Consider the following 14,723-nt stretch of genomic DNA (forward strand, 5'->3'; position numbering starts at 1 on the left):
GTTGAAGCTCACTTTACACTACTGGCCTGCGGAGCAGTAGGAGAGAAAATGTAGGGTAGCTTTAAACCACGAAGTCTGTGGTGATTTGTTGCTGCAACCATAAGAAGCTAATACAGGTACTCAGTAAACCCCAAATGGACCACACATATTTCACAAACATTAAATATGCCTCACAGTTTTGCCTCTTACACAGTTTTTAGTTAGTTAGAATTTAAGCCAATAGTGGTGTCATCACACATCACACATCCCACTGGCCATTTTGAGGCAATGTAGGTCATCATCAGATACAGACTTGCAGACATTAAGGACTTGGGTACTTCAAAACGTTCTTGGAGAAGTGGAATTAAAAGATGAGTTTATTTTGGTGCAAAAAAAATGTTGGAATTCGTGCAGTTTTTTGTTTTTTTTTTTTAAAAATGGGCATTTTCCACAAACTTTGAAGACCCCCTCGTGTATAGATTTCAACAATGTTTTTTTGCACCAAGATAAACTCATCTTTTAATTCCATCTTTCCACAGACGTTTTGAAGTACCCTGATATAGGTAAAGAATAGACATCTAAGTGGAGATGTTCTCTATCGTGCATTTCCTACAGCCTCTTCTACATCTCCAGCTGAAACAGCTCTCCAAACAGGAACTGACATATTACCTCTGAACATGCTGCACCTCACTGTGTTGATGGACATACGGTGACCTCACTACTGGCTCATATTCTAAATTACTAAAAACCGTATCAGAAGTTAAACGTGAGACAAATACCTCTCAAATGTATCCAGCTCTCTATGGGTTAATCTGATGGAGCCTTGTATTCCCTTTAATGCCATCAGAATCCTGCCACTAGCTTTGAGACAACCCAGGAGGTAATCTTCAATGTGTACCTTTTCTTTAATCCTCCTATCAGTTGCCAGCTCCTCTTTGTTCTGCCCCCTCCTGTGTCGTTCAGATCCTTTCAGTCTTTCAGCCTTCTGATCTAATAATTTCTTCCTGCTTTAAACCATTCTAGACACACTGCTCCAGAATTCTAGTTGGGCCATACCACTGCTTTAAAAACAATACTCATTTGTCACATTTTAGAGGTTGCTAGGGCAATAATTCATTCTAAAAAGTGATGAATGTTTATCTCATCTTTCCCATTCAGCCTTAGAGATAGTTCATTATGGAAGAATCAAAGAGATAAGTGCTAAAGGTTTGATAGGATCAAAAAGTCACTATTTGGCAACTTCTAAAATGAAATAATAGATCAAGGCAACAATCATCAATGGCTGCTAAAACCATTAGATGAAAGATCGATGGGAAGCTGTATAGTGGGTATCTCCAGCACCCACAAATCAATCTTAAAATCACCAAAAATGAAACAATCAGGCATCATGTTCCTCCTAAAGTAATGTAAAAGTATACAGCATCACCTATGAAGTGTTCCTGGGGGAGAAGAGTTGAACCAGAATGGAATCATCTGAATCTAATGCACACCATGGGGATACCATCAGTCACATCTTGAATGTAGGAAACTCCACAAGACAGATGATTCAGTTCCTTCCTCAATTAAATAGCAAGAGGAAAGAAAACAAGCACCAAAAGTTGCAGAGTAAAAGAAATACAGGGCTGTAGCCTAGCAGGCTGGGCCTCCACCTGCAGCACCAGCATCCTATATGGGTGTGGGTTCATGTCCCAGCTGCTCCTCTTCCGATCCAGCTCTCTGCTATGGCCTAGTCCTTGGCCCAAGTCCTTGGGCTCCTGCACCCATGTGGGAAACCTGGAAGAAGCTCCTGGCTCTTGGCTTCAGATCAGCCCAGATCCAGCTATTGCAGCCATTTGGGTAGTGAACCAGTGGCTGGAAGACCTCTCTCTCTCTCTCTCTCTCTCTCTCTCTCTCTGTAACTCTACCTCTCAAATAAAAATAAATTTCAAAAAATTTTAAAAAGAAAAGAAATATAGCAACCAAATGTAATGTTGGGTCCTGATTTTTTTTGTTGACTGTGACAATATTGTGGTTTTGTTTAAATTAGAAAGGCTTTATGTTAGAGACACATTTTTAAGTATTTACAAGTAAATGCCTCTTGTTTACTTAAAATTCTCCAGCAAAAGAAACAAAACAAAAAATATGGGGGGTATGTGTAGCAAGAAAGGCAAAATATCGATATTTGTTGAAGCAGTATGATGAGTACATAGTTTCATTATTCTATTTTTGTATAGGTTTCAACATGAAAATAAATATGAACAATGAAATTATTCAATATTCCATAGTGAAAAGTTAACATGGGATCCTAAGGTGAGGAATGTATATTGTAAATTTTTTTTAAAAATTTATTTACTTGAGAGGAAAAATTAGAGAAAGAGAGAGAGAGAAAGAGAAAGGTCTTCCATCTGCTGGTTCACTCCCCAAATGACCGCGATGACCAGAGTTGAGCCCATCCAAAGCCAAGTCAGGAGCTTCTTTCAGGTTTCCCACACATGCGCAGGGGCCCAAGCACTTGGGCCATCTTCCACCATCAACAGGGAGCTGGATCAGAAGTAGGGCAGCCGGGACTCAAACCAGTGACCATATGAGATGCCAGCACTGCAAGCGGATGCTTAACCTACTACGCCACAGCACCAGCCCCTGATAAAAGTTTATCCAGGAAGTCTACCAGATAGTAGAAGCTTAGAAAAGCTTATATTTAGACTTTTATCTATTTCTTCTCTGATACATATATAAATATACACATATATATGTATACATGCAGGAATAGTTTCATGGATATACAAACTGTGCAGTCACATAGACAAGGCTTAGAAGTATACCCCCGGGGCTGGCACTGTGCCATAGTGGGTTAGGCCACTGCCTGCAGTGCCAACATCCCATATGGGCACCGGTTTGAGACCCGGCTGCTCCACTTCCGATCCAGCTCTCCGCTATGGCCTGGGAAAGCAGTAGAAGATGGCCCAAGGACCCTCCTGGGAGACCCAGAAGAGGATCCTGGCTCCTGGCTTCGGATCGGCACAGCTCTGGCTGTTGTGGCCAATTGGGGAGTGAACCAGTGGATGGAAGACCTCTCTCTCTCTCTGCCTCTGCCTCTCTCTGTGTGTAACTCTGACTTTCAAATAAATAAGTAAATCTTTAAAAAAAAAAAGTATACCCCATTTCATCTTTTAACAAGGATCCTGCATTTACATTTTGCAGCAGCTCCACAATCATGTAGTTGGCCACACACACACATGAATATATGTATACACATATGTGTGCATGGATGCTAAATATATGTAACATATAACAGGCAGGTTAAGTGTACATGTGTACATTATGTCTATATTTATGTTAATGTGCATATTCAGTATGAATAATATATACGTTTAGTGATAAAATTTTCTGTAAGATGTGTTTACAGTAAAACTAGATCCAAATGGCTCTTTCAAAACTGTATGTCTCCATATACTTTAATTAACAAATAAGGTCCCTGACTCTTGCCCCTCTCCTCTAATTAAAAAGAAACTTTTTTACTTACTACACTTTTGAAGCTGAGAAAATACCTATTCACAAATAGATAAGAGCTAACAGGTGCTATTTGCTTCATAAGACTGGAAATGTTAAAATGAGACAAGGTAAAAAGTAATCTCACTAACTGGCCACATTGTTTAGTTTTTCTTTCTTTAAAAGACTTCTCTGCATCCAGAAAATTTTCAAACCTATAGAAAAGCTCAAATAATAATACAACAAACACCTAAATACTCTCAACCTGGATTTACCAGTTGTCCAGTTGTTAGCATTTTGTCATTTTCTCCCCATCCCGTATACACACACTGACTCCTACTGAACCTCAGAAAGTGGCAGACCTCTCAATATGTCTACATGCACTGCCCAAGGATAAAACCTTGAACACAATGCTACTCGCACACCTAAGAAAATTAAAATTATTCAAATTGTTATATATAGTCTATATTTAAGTATTCTCATTTATCCCCAGATGTCTTTTATAACTGTTTGCTGGGGTTTTTTTTAATAATATCCAAGATACAATAAAGATTTAAGCAATGCATTTTGGTCACTATATTTCTTTTATCACTTTATTTAGAATAGTTCCCATGCTTTTTTTTTTTTCATAATTTTGATTGTTTTGAAAAGCCCAAAGTTATAGAATAACTACATTCAGGATTTCTATAACAATCTCATAATTAAAATGTTAGACACTTCTAACATGAAAACCCAATAGGTGATGTTGTATAATTCACATTTCAGGAGGGGAAAAATGTTAAGCTGTTCTACCCTGGGTGATGCTACTTGGTGACTGTGGTGACAACAGGCTCTCTCCATTGTAAAAGTACATCTTCCTCTTTTTGACTCAGAAATCATCTGTGGATATTTAAAACCTTGTAATGATTCTGTTTCCCAACACCTTTTCAGCTAATAGTTTGAGCATCCATTGATGAACCTTGCCTTAATCAAATACTGCACTGGGAGTTGAAAAATATAGACTGCTTTGTAACATGTATTTTAAAAAAAGCCATAAGCCTTTATAAAAAATTTCCTCTTCCTGTTTGAATTTATAAAAATATTTCTTTTCACTATTTGAGTTTCCTCATTTTCTGCTTAGCCAAAATTCAGCTCATTTTAAAACTTGTACAATTACATGGCAGTTTCAGAATGGCAGCTGGTTACTCTGAAGTATAAATTAACCCTCAGGAGCTTCCAAGATGTATTCCAAATTATCTTCCAGTATTCCCTATGGCAATTCAGGGCAACAAATCAGTATATCCAGTGTCCCTCAAATACACCTTCTCCAGAACTCACACCATGCCCCTTGACCGGGCTGCCCAGGTCTCCTCTCTACTCTTCTAAGAGCCTCACCTGCTGGGAAGTCTCACCAGAATGTCACGTCTGAGCCCTGGGCTCCGGAGAAGTGGTCTTGCTCTTCTAGACTGTTGTCTTAGCCATGGCCTCATAGCTTTTCCTTGAAGCCTTGACCATAATAGATACAAAGCATATTTCAAGGAACAACTATGCAGCAAACGCTAGTGGACTCAAGATCCTGTTTAAGAAAGTAACCAATGCCTCTGCAATCCACTTCCCCAATGATACTCCCCCCATCCTTCAGATAATCACTCCAGAATCTACTCTCTCATTCTCTGCCTTCCCTCTATTGTTTTACCATATCTGTCAGAATTCCTTAACAAAATGAATGGAATTATTTTATTTATATATGTATTTTATATATATATATACATATATATATATATATATATATATATACACACACACACTTTTTTCTGAAACCTGATTTTTCTTAGCACTATGTTCCTGGGAAAGGAACTGTGCTATGTCACTGCATTGCTCTGTAATTCACTCATTTTCAATGCTATGCAGCACTTCAGTGTGTGAATATAATTTTTTTAATCCATTCTCCTTTTGATGGGCATTACAGTCGTTTCCTGCTCTTTTGGCTATCATAAACAAGGTTTCTGTGAACATTCTGCTAGGCACGTGTGTGGGAATGGAATTGATAGTTTGAGCTTAGATTTTACTAGATAACGTCAAATTGTTTTCCAATTTGATTATTTATAACATCTTTTTATAAGGATCATATTTCTCCAACTGGCTTGTAAGCTATTTAAGGAAATATATTTTTGGCTAAAAAGCAGTAGACATTTAATACATGTGTATTAACTGATTCATTAATTAATATAAAGAAGAAATTTTGAAGCCTTTTCACCATCAGGAAAAAGTCAATAAAGGGTAAGTGTAAGAATGTTTTTGAGGTAAAAATAAAAATGTCTCTACAAACGTCGTAAACATTTAAGGGGGGAAATGAAAATAAAAGGTAAGTACCTAGCAATATTCCCCAGTAGATTTTAGATAACTACAGAAAAATCACTTATTGGAAGCCAGCTACTTTCTCCGAGGGTCCCTAACACGTGTTTCTTTCCTTTTTGTCTGAGACATTCTTCCACTCAGCCAAGGTCTTCAGTATTTCAGATGTGTCAGGTCGTTTCTCAGGCTCCACTGACAGTAATCTCTGTAGCAGAGTTTTCTGTAACGATAGTGAGAGTCAACACTAGGAAATAAAACACTGAAATAAAAGTAAATGTCTTGATTACGTTCAAAGGCTTACTTCTTTCATGTCAAATACATCTGGGAAAATGCCACTCCTTAGCTCTGTGAAAATCTGAGAATAAAACATACATATTTATTAAAAAATTATTAACTTGAGAGAAAAAAGAAATAGAAAACACCGAAGGCTGAGGACATCCTAAATCTAGGACGTTTCCAGATCTCAGGGAAAGTCTCTTTGGCCAAGAAGCAAGCAGGACTCCCCCTCCCGCCTACCTACCCCTAATCCAATACCACCCTTAACACTGCAACGTGTTCAGGTGTTGAGTGCAATCGTATTCAGGATCTGCCTTCATGCCTTTGAAGCCCTCTGCGATGGGCACTTTGATTACCCTTGTTACACAGAGGAGATGCCGGCTGACTCAGGCCAGCCCTCTCTCCTGAGCTGCAGGCTGGAATGCCCAGCTGCATACTGCCTTCAGCGCCCCCAGGGCCTACACAAGCTCCCTATTCTTTTCTAAGCCTGGCCCCAAATGAACTTCCTAATCCCAACAACCACCACTTCCCTATAATTCATCTACACCGGTATAACTACACCATCTACTGTTCTCAAAACACTCCACACATTCCTGTCTCCAAGCTGTCTTCCACCATGGACTCTTAGAAGCCAGCTGAGCCCTCAGGGAAGAGCTGACAGCCTCTGTGAAACCTGAATCCTCATAGCTGGAAAGACCCTCCTAGCTGCTTCCTTCTCCTAAAATGCTTGCGGAATTCTCTGAGAGCATCTTCCCTTGACATTGACAACAAGATGTGTTTACTTTTCTAACTCTCATGGTACTTGGCAGTGCTTCGTGCAAAGTCTGGACACCAAGCAGGTAATCGATGAAAGTTCACTGGCTGATTGAAATGGGGGTCTCGGGAGATCATACACATCTTCCCAAGGCAGATCCAAATTTCTGGTTTTCAACAGAATGGCTGTCAAAAATTTTAAAGGAAGAAAACTCCTATTTCCTTGGCAGTTGGGCACTCATGCGCTCAGCCTGTCCACAGGAGAGGACGACTGTCCGCCCAGCTCTGGGAAGATGGACGGCCAGTCCCTGGAGTTGGCTCAGTTCTTTCCTGGACACAATTTACCTTCACTGTTTCTGCAACTGTGGTGCATATGTGAAGAAGTTCAGCAAGAATGAGCCCCAGAGCATAGATGTCCACTTCCTTCCCATAGTTGTGGGAAGAAATCTGAAGAGACCAAAATAGAGTTATCTTGGTTACACACTTGTTATTAATATGTATGCCCTCTGTAGCCCACCAAGCTCTTTGATCAATATATCTTCCATCACACAGCAGCATCTCTCTAGGAGTGGGGTGTCCAAGTCCCATCTCTACTACTGAATAACTAAATCCCCAGTATAAATTCACCACCCACTGGGAAACTACCTTAGCTGTAAAATGGGGATAATTATAGGTGGTCCTCACGGTGTGAATGTGGGGTTGAGACGCAGAGAGTAAAGTGATTAAAAGAGTGCCCAGTGATGCCTTATATGTTCATGGCACATTTTTTCATACTATCATAATCTAAACATCAATCAGTAGAAGCAAGGATAAACACACCGTAGTTACTACACAGTGGAACACTACTCAGCAACAAAAAAGAATTATCACTGGTACAAGCAACAACTAAAGGATCTATGACAGACATTATAGGAACACTATATGAAAGAAGAAATTAAATACAAAAGAGTACACACTGTAGGGGCCAGTGCTGTGTCATAGCGGGTGAAGCTGTCGCCTGCAGCACCAGCATCCCATATGGGCACCAGTTTGAGTCCTGGCTACTCCACTTCCGATCCAGCTCTATGCTATGGCTTGAGAAAGCAGTGGAGGATGGCCCAAGTCCTTGGGCCCCTACACTCTGATGGGAGACCTGGAGGAAGCTTCAGGCTCCTGGCTTCAGGTCGGCCCAGCTCCTGCCATTGCAGCCATTTGGGGAGTGAACCAGCGGATGGAAGACATCTCTTTCTCTTCCTCTGCCTCTACCTCTCTGTAACTCGGCCTTTCAACTTTTTTTTTAAAGTACACTGTAGAATTCCATTCTCATGAAGTTCAAGAACAAGATAACCAGGCTATAAGGACAGAAAGCACAGCACTGGTTGTGTCTGGGCAGTGGAGAGGAGGGAGTGACCAGAAAGGAGCCTAGAGGATTTTCTTGGGTAAATGCAGTGTTCTACATCTTCAAAGCTTGCAGGTTATGCAGGTGTGCACATGCATCAGAACTAAAACATGTAGATTAAAGATCTGTGTGCTGGGGACCAGCACTGTAGTGAAGCAGGTTAAGTCTCCGCCTCTAGTGGGGCATTCCATTAGGGTGCCAGTTCAAATCCAGGCTACTCCATTTCCCATCCAGCTCCCTGCTAATGCACCTAGAAAGCTGTGGAAGATGGCCCAAGTCCCTGGACCCCTGGACCCATGTGGGAGTCCCAGAAGAAGCTCCTGACTCCTGGCTTCAGCCTGGCCCAGCCCCCGACATTGTAGCCATTTAGGGTGTGAACCAGCAGATGGAATCAATCAATCTCTCTCTCTCTCTCTTCTGTCTCTGTGTAACTCTTTCAAATAAATAAATCTTTTTTTAAAAAGATCTGTGCAAGTAGTTGGGTCCCTGCCACTCAAATGGAAGATCTGGATTGAGTTCCTAGCTCCTAGCTTAGACCAGCCTGCTCCAGCCATTGCAGGCACCTGAGGAGTGAACCAGCAGTTAGAAGATCTTTCTCTCTCTCCCTCTAGTCCCCACCTCCATCACTCTGATTTTCAATAAATAAATAAAAATTTTAAAGCCAATTGGGTTGTGATGCAGCAGACAGAAAATCTCTTTCAAATAAAATGAAAATAATTTTTAAAAAGAATTTAAATATGGCAGTTATTTGTAGTGATATGAAAATATTATGAAATATTGTTGAGTAAAAATACACAAAATAATATATTATTCTCACAAGAATGTAAGTGTGTATGTTTATGTAAAAAAGTCTGTTGTGCATATGTTTCATGTTTGTATGTTTATAAATCATAGAAAATGACTAAAAAAGATAAAGAACAAACTTTGCTGAGAATAGGAGTGGACAGGAAGAATAAGGGGAATTTTCAATTTTTTTTTTTTTGTTTTAGATTTTATTTATTTACTTAAGAGGTAGAGTTACAGAGAGGGAGAGACAGAGAAAGGTCTTCCTTTGCTGGTTCACTCCCCAGATGGCTGCAACGGCCAGAGCTGGGCCAACCTGAAGCCAGGAGCCAGGAGCTTCTTCCTAGTCTCCTACATGGGTACAGGGGCCCAACACTTGGACTATCTTCCACTGCTTTCCCCGGCCATAAGCAGAAAGCTGGATCAGAAGAGGAGCAGCTGGCGCCACGGCTCAATAGGCTAATCCTCCGCCTGCAGTGCCGGCACACCAGGTTTTAGTCTCAGTCGGGGCGCCGGATTCTGTCCCAGTTACCCCTCTTCCAGGCCAGCTCTCTGCTGTGGCACTCCTGCACCCGCATGTGAGACCAGGAGAGGCACCTGGCTCCTGGCTTCGGATCAGCGAGGTGCGCCGGCCGCAGTGGCCATTGGAGGGTGAACCAACAGAAAAGGAAGACCTTTCTCTCTGTCTCCTCTCTCACTGTCCAAAAAAAAAAAAAAAGAAGAGGAGCAGCTGGGATGTGAATTGGCGCCTACGCAGAGGGTTTCCTACTAAGCCACAGCACTGGCCCCTAAAAATATTTTTTAAATATTTGAGAGGCAAGGAGACAGAGATAAGACAGAGTTTCTATCTATTAGTTCATTCCCCCAAATGCCTGTGATGGCCAGGACTGGGCCAGGACAAAAGCTGAGGGCTGGGAACTCAAACCAGGTCTCTCGTGTGAGTAGCAGGAACTCAAGTACTTGAGCCATCACAACTACCTCTCAGGTCTACCTTGGCAGAAAGCTGCAGTCAGAAGCTGGAGCTAAGTATCCAACCCAGATTCCGACATGGAAAACGGGCATCTCAATGAACATTTTAACTGCAGGGCCACTCACTCACCCATTCAATTCTCATTCTGTATACTTCTATACTATTTTTATAACTGAAAAATGATTTAAAGTAAACTATATACAGACACAGGGTAGGTGTTTGGTCTAATGGTTGGGCGCTCGCTCTCAATCTGTCGCTCAAATAAATAAAAATTTTATAAAACACACACAAACACACACATATATACATATATACATATGAGATAGAAAGGAAAGAGATCTTACCTGTTCTGGACTCATATATCGGAAAGTTCCCTTATTAACTGTTCGCTTTTCATTATTTTGGAGGGATGTTACAAGTCCAAAGTCTCCAATTTTTATTTGGTTATTAGCCACTAAAAATATGTTATTTGGCTATGGAAAAAAAATTTGATTTATATGTTCAAATTTGACAGACTAACCACATAATCATCTTTGGCAATGGCTATTTTTATATTTACTTATAGGACATCAACCTTTACACAGGTAGCCCTAATCAGAGAATTTCATATCAAAGGTCTTTGAAATGCCAGCTAAAAGAACTCTGTAGCTGACAACAGAAGTAGCTTGGGGCATAGCTGCCTCCAAATATCTGAAGGGCCATCAGGTGAAGGTAGATTAACGCCAGAGGATCCCAGGGGGGTTGTTCCAGAACTAGACAGTGGAAAAGACCAAAAGACACGCTTTACTAAATCTTAATATACCAATAGTCTGGTTCAAACTATGGGAGCTGGAGAGTTCCCTATCCCAGGATGAGGCTGGACATCCACTTGAGGAAATATTGCAAATACGAACTCAGAATCTGATGGCGATTGAAGTAGATACCCTTAAGCTCCCTTCCAGCTTCAAGATTCTCTGAATGGGTCCAGTCCCACCCTTGCTGCAGAGTATCCTGTGCACAATTCTTCCTGGGGGCTCCCTTATGTCAATTTCTCCAAGCCTTTGACACCTTCTTAATCAACATCCCCTCCCCCTTGAAAGCATACCAAGTGAACTGGAGGCTCATCACTAGCACTGAAATACTTTTCCCATGCAATTCCTTAGGCAGATTCTTAAAAATAAATAAAAGAGCAGAGTGAGGGATGCTCACCCCTGTTCTACTCGTTGTACAGGTGTTCACCAATATTCTAAAGACCATAAAAAAGGAAGATGGTTGATGAGGAAATTACTATTTTGCCATTCCTGAAAAGGTCAGACCTTTAATACAATGTTAGGCTATCTACAAACAGGCCTTATGGGACAACACCTGTGAGAGGCCCTGCTGAAGGCACTGAGAGATCATAAACCCAGGGAAGACAGAAACAGGAGCTTACAAGAAGCCAGCCTGAAAAGGTCCGTGTAGAAGTTAGCAGAGGGATTAGGACACAATTAGCAGATGGGAACCTAATGCCAATAACATGTGAGAAAGGCTACAGATACGAGGGGAGGGTGGCCGGGATGGAGACTAATGTTCCTCTGCTATGCGCGAGCTATAACGTAGGAATGTGCTGGGTTCACCGGTGCAACTGCTGGGCCCACCTACAGCTAGAACCCGACTCTGAGAAACAGGAAGCTCAATGTATGATGCTGTCTCAATATCTATTCTCGATGAGCCTATTAGTATCAGATCACTTCTTACAGGTCATTTGAAAGAACAGTTATAGTAGGGTTACAGAAAATTTTGGATGACAGAAGCACACAGAAACCATGCTTCTGCCCAGACCTGAAAAGGGTGGATCCAGAGTGATCCTAAGAGGATTAACAAAGGAACCGGGCCCATAGGGCGCAGCAGTTCTCCATGAGAGAACTGGAAGTAGAGGTTCTGGGCTGGGACTCAGCAGGGCTAGGACGTGATGGAATTAAGTAAATTCAGGGGGTAGGTACAGAGGTTAGGCGGTGAAAAGTTCTTTCCTCTTCTCCTTATGTATGATGAGAAGGAAAAATGGGAAAACTGCTTATCCGGACCAGGAAAGCCAGAAGAAAATGAAAAGACTAAGGGATCATGTATGTCCCAAGTTTTGGATTACCGCAATTTTCCAATAATGGGGTTGAAATTTCTAACCTGGAAAATACTAGAGCGAACGCAGGTGCTCTGAGAGAACTCAGGAATAAGGACCTAAGTAGGGAATCATGTTCTCAAAGCCACAGTCAACAGGGTCCCTCCGCCTTAGCAGCAGCAGGGCAGCCCGCTGCTGTGCTGGCCACAGTACCCGCCTGCATGGAAACGGTCAATACACAAAAGCTACCAAGAGTTTATAACTGGGGCATGACTACCTGTCAGATAGGGCTGTCTGCCTTCCTGGAGAGCTCCCATGTTAGTGTATAGGATGGTACCTGGGGCAAGTTCTAGACCTACTCTAACCTGGAAGACTAGAGATCATTAATTCATCGTGTCAATCAATCATAATTTTAAACCAGAAAAGGCAGATTTTAAAATTACCAAATGATACTTATCGGCCGGCGCCATGGCTCAACAGGCTAATCCTCCGCCTAGTGGTGCCGGCACACCGGGTTCTAGTCCCGGTTGGGGCGCCGGATTCTGTCCCGGTTGCCACTCTTCCAGGCCAGCTCTCTGCTGTGGCCTGGGAGTGCAGTGGAGGATGGCCCAAGTGCTTGGGCCCTGCACCCCATAGGAGACCAGGATAAGCACCTGGCTCCTGCCTTCGGAACAGCGCGGTGCGCCGGCCGCAGTGCGCCAGCCGCAGCGGCCATTGGAGGGTGAACCAACGGCAAAGGAAGACCTTTTTCTCTGTCTCTCTCTCTCACTAGCCACTCTGCCTGTCAAAAAGTAAAAAAAAATGATACTTATCAACCAACAAAGTACTTTCCACTCACCTTCAGGTCTCTATGAATTAACTCTTTAGAATGTATATATTTCAGTCCTGTTGTTATTTGCTGAAAAAACTCCAAAGCCAAAGCTTTGTCTGATTTGTTTTGTCTTCTGTTTTCAATCCATTGTTCCAATGTCCCTCGGTCACAGAATTCCATTTGTATCAAAAGGCACCTAGTCTTCACTCTGGATATAAAATGCACAGTATGTTAAAAATAGCAACGCAGGGCCAGTATTGTGGTGTGGCCTGGAAAGCTGCTGCCTGTGTCTCCAGCATCCCACATGGGGGCCAGTTGTCCCAGCTACTCCACTTCTAATCCAGCTCCCTGCTAATGGCCTGGGAAGAGCAGCAGAGGATGGCCTAAGTGCTTGGGCCTCTGCTATCCAAAACACCTGGCTCCTGGCTTCACCTTGGCCCAGCCCTGGTCATTGCAGCCATCTGGGGCATGAATCAACAGATGGAAGATCTCTGTCTCTACTGCTCTCTGTAGTTCTGACTTTCAAATAAATAAATCTTAAAAAAAAAAAAAAAGCAACAAACAAATTTAGAGAGTGGCTGTTTGGCACAATGGTTAAGCTGCCACATGGAATGCCCATATCCCATATCAGAGTGCCTGGGTTCAAGTCCTGATTGCATTCTCCATTCCAGTGTCCTGCTAAGGTGCACCCTGGGGGGCAGCAGGTGGTAGCTCAAGAACTTGGATTCCCACCACCCACACAGGAGATCAGATTGAGCTCCCAGCTCCCGGCTTCAACCTGGGCCATCCCTGACTGCTGGTGCCATTCGAGGACTGAACAACTGATACAGTTTCATTCCCTCTCTCTCTCTTCTCTCCCTTCTTTCTCTCTCTCTCTCTTTCAAACAAATTTTTAAAACATATATATATTTTTGAAAGGCAAAGTTACAGAGATAGAGAAGGAGAGAGGCAGAGACAGAGAAAGAGGTCTTCCTTCTGCTGGTTCACTCCCTAAATGGCCACAACGGCCAGAGCTGGGCTGTTCTGAGCCAGGAGCCAGGAGCTTCTTCAGGGTCTTTCAAGTGGGTGCAGGGGCCCAAGCACTTGGGCCATTTTCCACTGCTTTCCCACGCATATTAGCAGCGAGCTGGATTGGAAGTGGAACAGCTGGGACTCAAACCGGTGCCCATATGGGATATTAGTCCAACAGGCAATGGCTTTATCAGCTATGCCACAGCACCTGTTCCCAGATAAAATTTTTAAAAATAATACTTATTTTAAAAATAATTTATTTTAAAAAATTATACTGTACCTTCTCAAGAACCTCGAAACATGTCTTAAAAGAGAAACCTATATATAATAATTTTAAGTCAAAATATAATAAGGCATTTTTATTTAAATCCTAGGTTTCCAAATGTCATGTGCTCTGTGTAGATGATTTATGAAGTATGAACCTGGCCATTATTTAATGCTGAAGACCCTTGCTAGGAAAAGGAGCATTAATACAATAGAATTACAAGAAAACAAATTTCATCATTACATAAAGTGATTTTTGAAACATTTTCATTCATAATTGATATACTAAGCATCTAATTTGTGAAAGGAACAGAACTGGCACACAGAGATAAGAAAATGAGACACTGTCATTACTTTGTGAAGATTACAGCCTAATAGGAGAGAGGTAAAGGAAAAACAAACCTAAAATGACAGTGCAGACATAGTTTCTCTAAGAGAAGCACCAACAAACTGCTCGCTCTTAGATACAAGTTAGCTGATTTTGCTAACCAGGTTTTTATATTTTTTCTGAACTGAGTTGGCCTCAGTATTGATTTATATTCTTTGAACACATTTGGGCTAGAAAACAGGATGAGGTAACAAAGAATCTGCTTAAAGTTGATGAAGTCCCTTGTTGGCTGGG

At 41.9% G+C, this 14,723-nt stretch overlaps 1 protein-coding gene across 3 annotated transcripts in view; it reads right to left on the reverse strand.

The window, feature by feature from the left end:
• Positions 1–388: 388 nt before the first annotated feature.
• The window catches only part of EIF2AK2 (eukaryotic translation initiation factor 2 alpha kinase 2), a 51,605-nt gene continuing 37,270 nt past the window's right edge, over positions 389–14,723 (reverse strand). For 2 of the 3 annotated variants that reach the window (XM_062209258.1, XM_062209257.1), the window contains exons 12-16: positions 12,854–13,034; positions 10,286–10,414; positions 7,156–7,257; positions 6,083–6,136; positions 389–6,001 (exon numbers count right to left, since the gene is read on the reverse strand). In XM_062209258.1, coding sequence (XP_062065242.1) covers positions 5,879–6,001; positions 6,083–6,136; positions 7,156–7,257; positions 10,286–10,414; positions 12,854–13,034 — 589 coding nt within the window. In that variant the 3' untranslated portion in view covers positions 389–5,878. The remainder of the gene's footprint in view (positions 6,002–6,082; positions 6,137–7,155; positions 7,258–10,285; positions 10,415–12,853; positions 13,035–14,723) is intronic. The other variant, XM_062209259.1, reaches the window with a different exon arrangement.

This window comes from Lepus europaeus, chromosome 13, assembly GCF_033115175.1.
Source record: "Lepus europaeus isolate LE1 chromosome 13, mLepTim1.pri, whole genome shotgun sequence".
In the NCBI taxonomy this organism is placed as follows: Eukaryota; Metazoa; Chordata; class Mammalia; order Lagomorpha; family Leporidae; genus Lepus; species Lepus europaeus.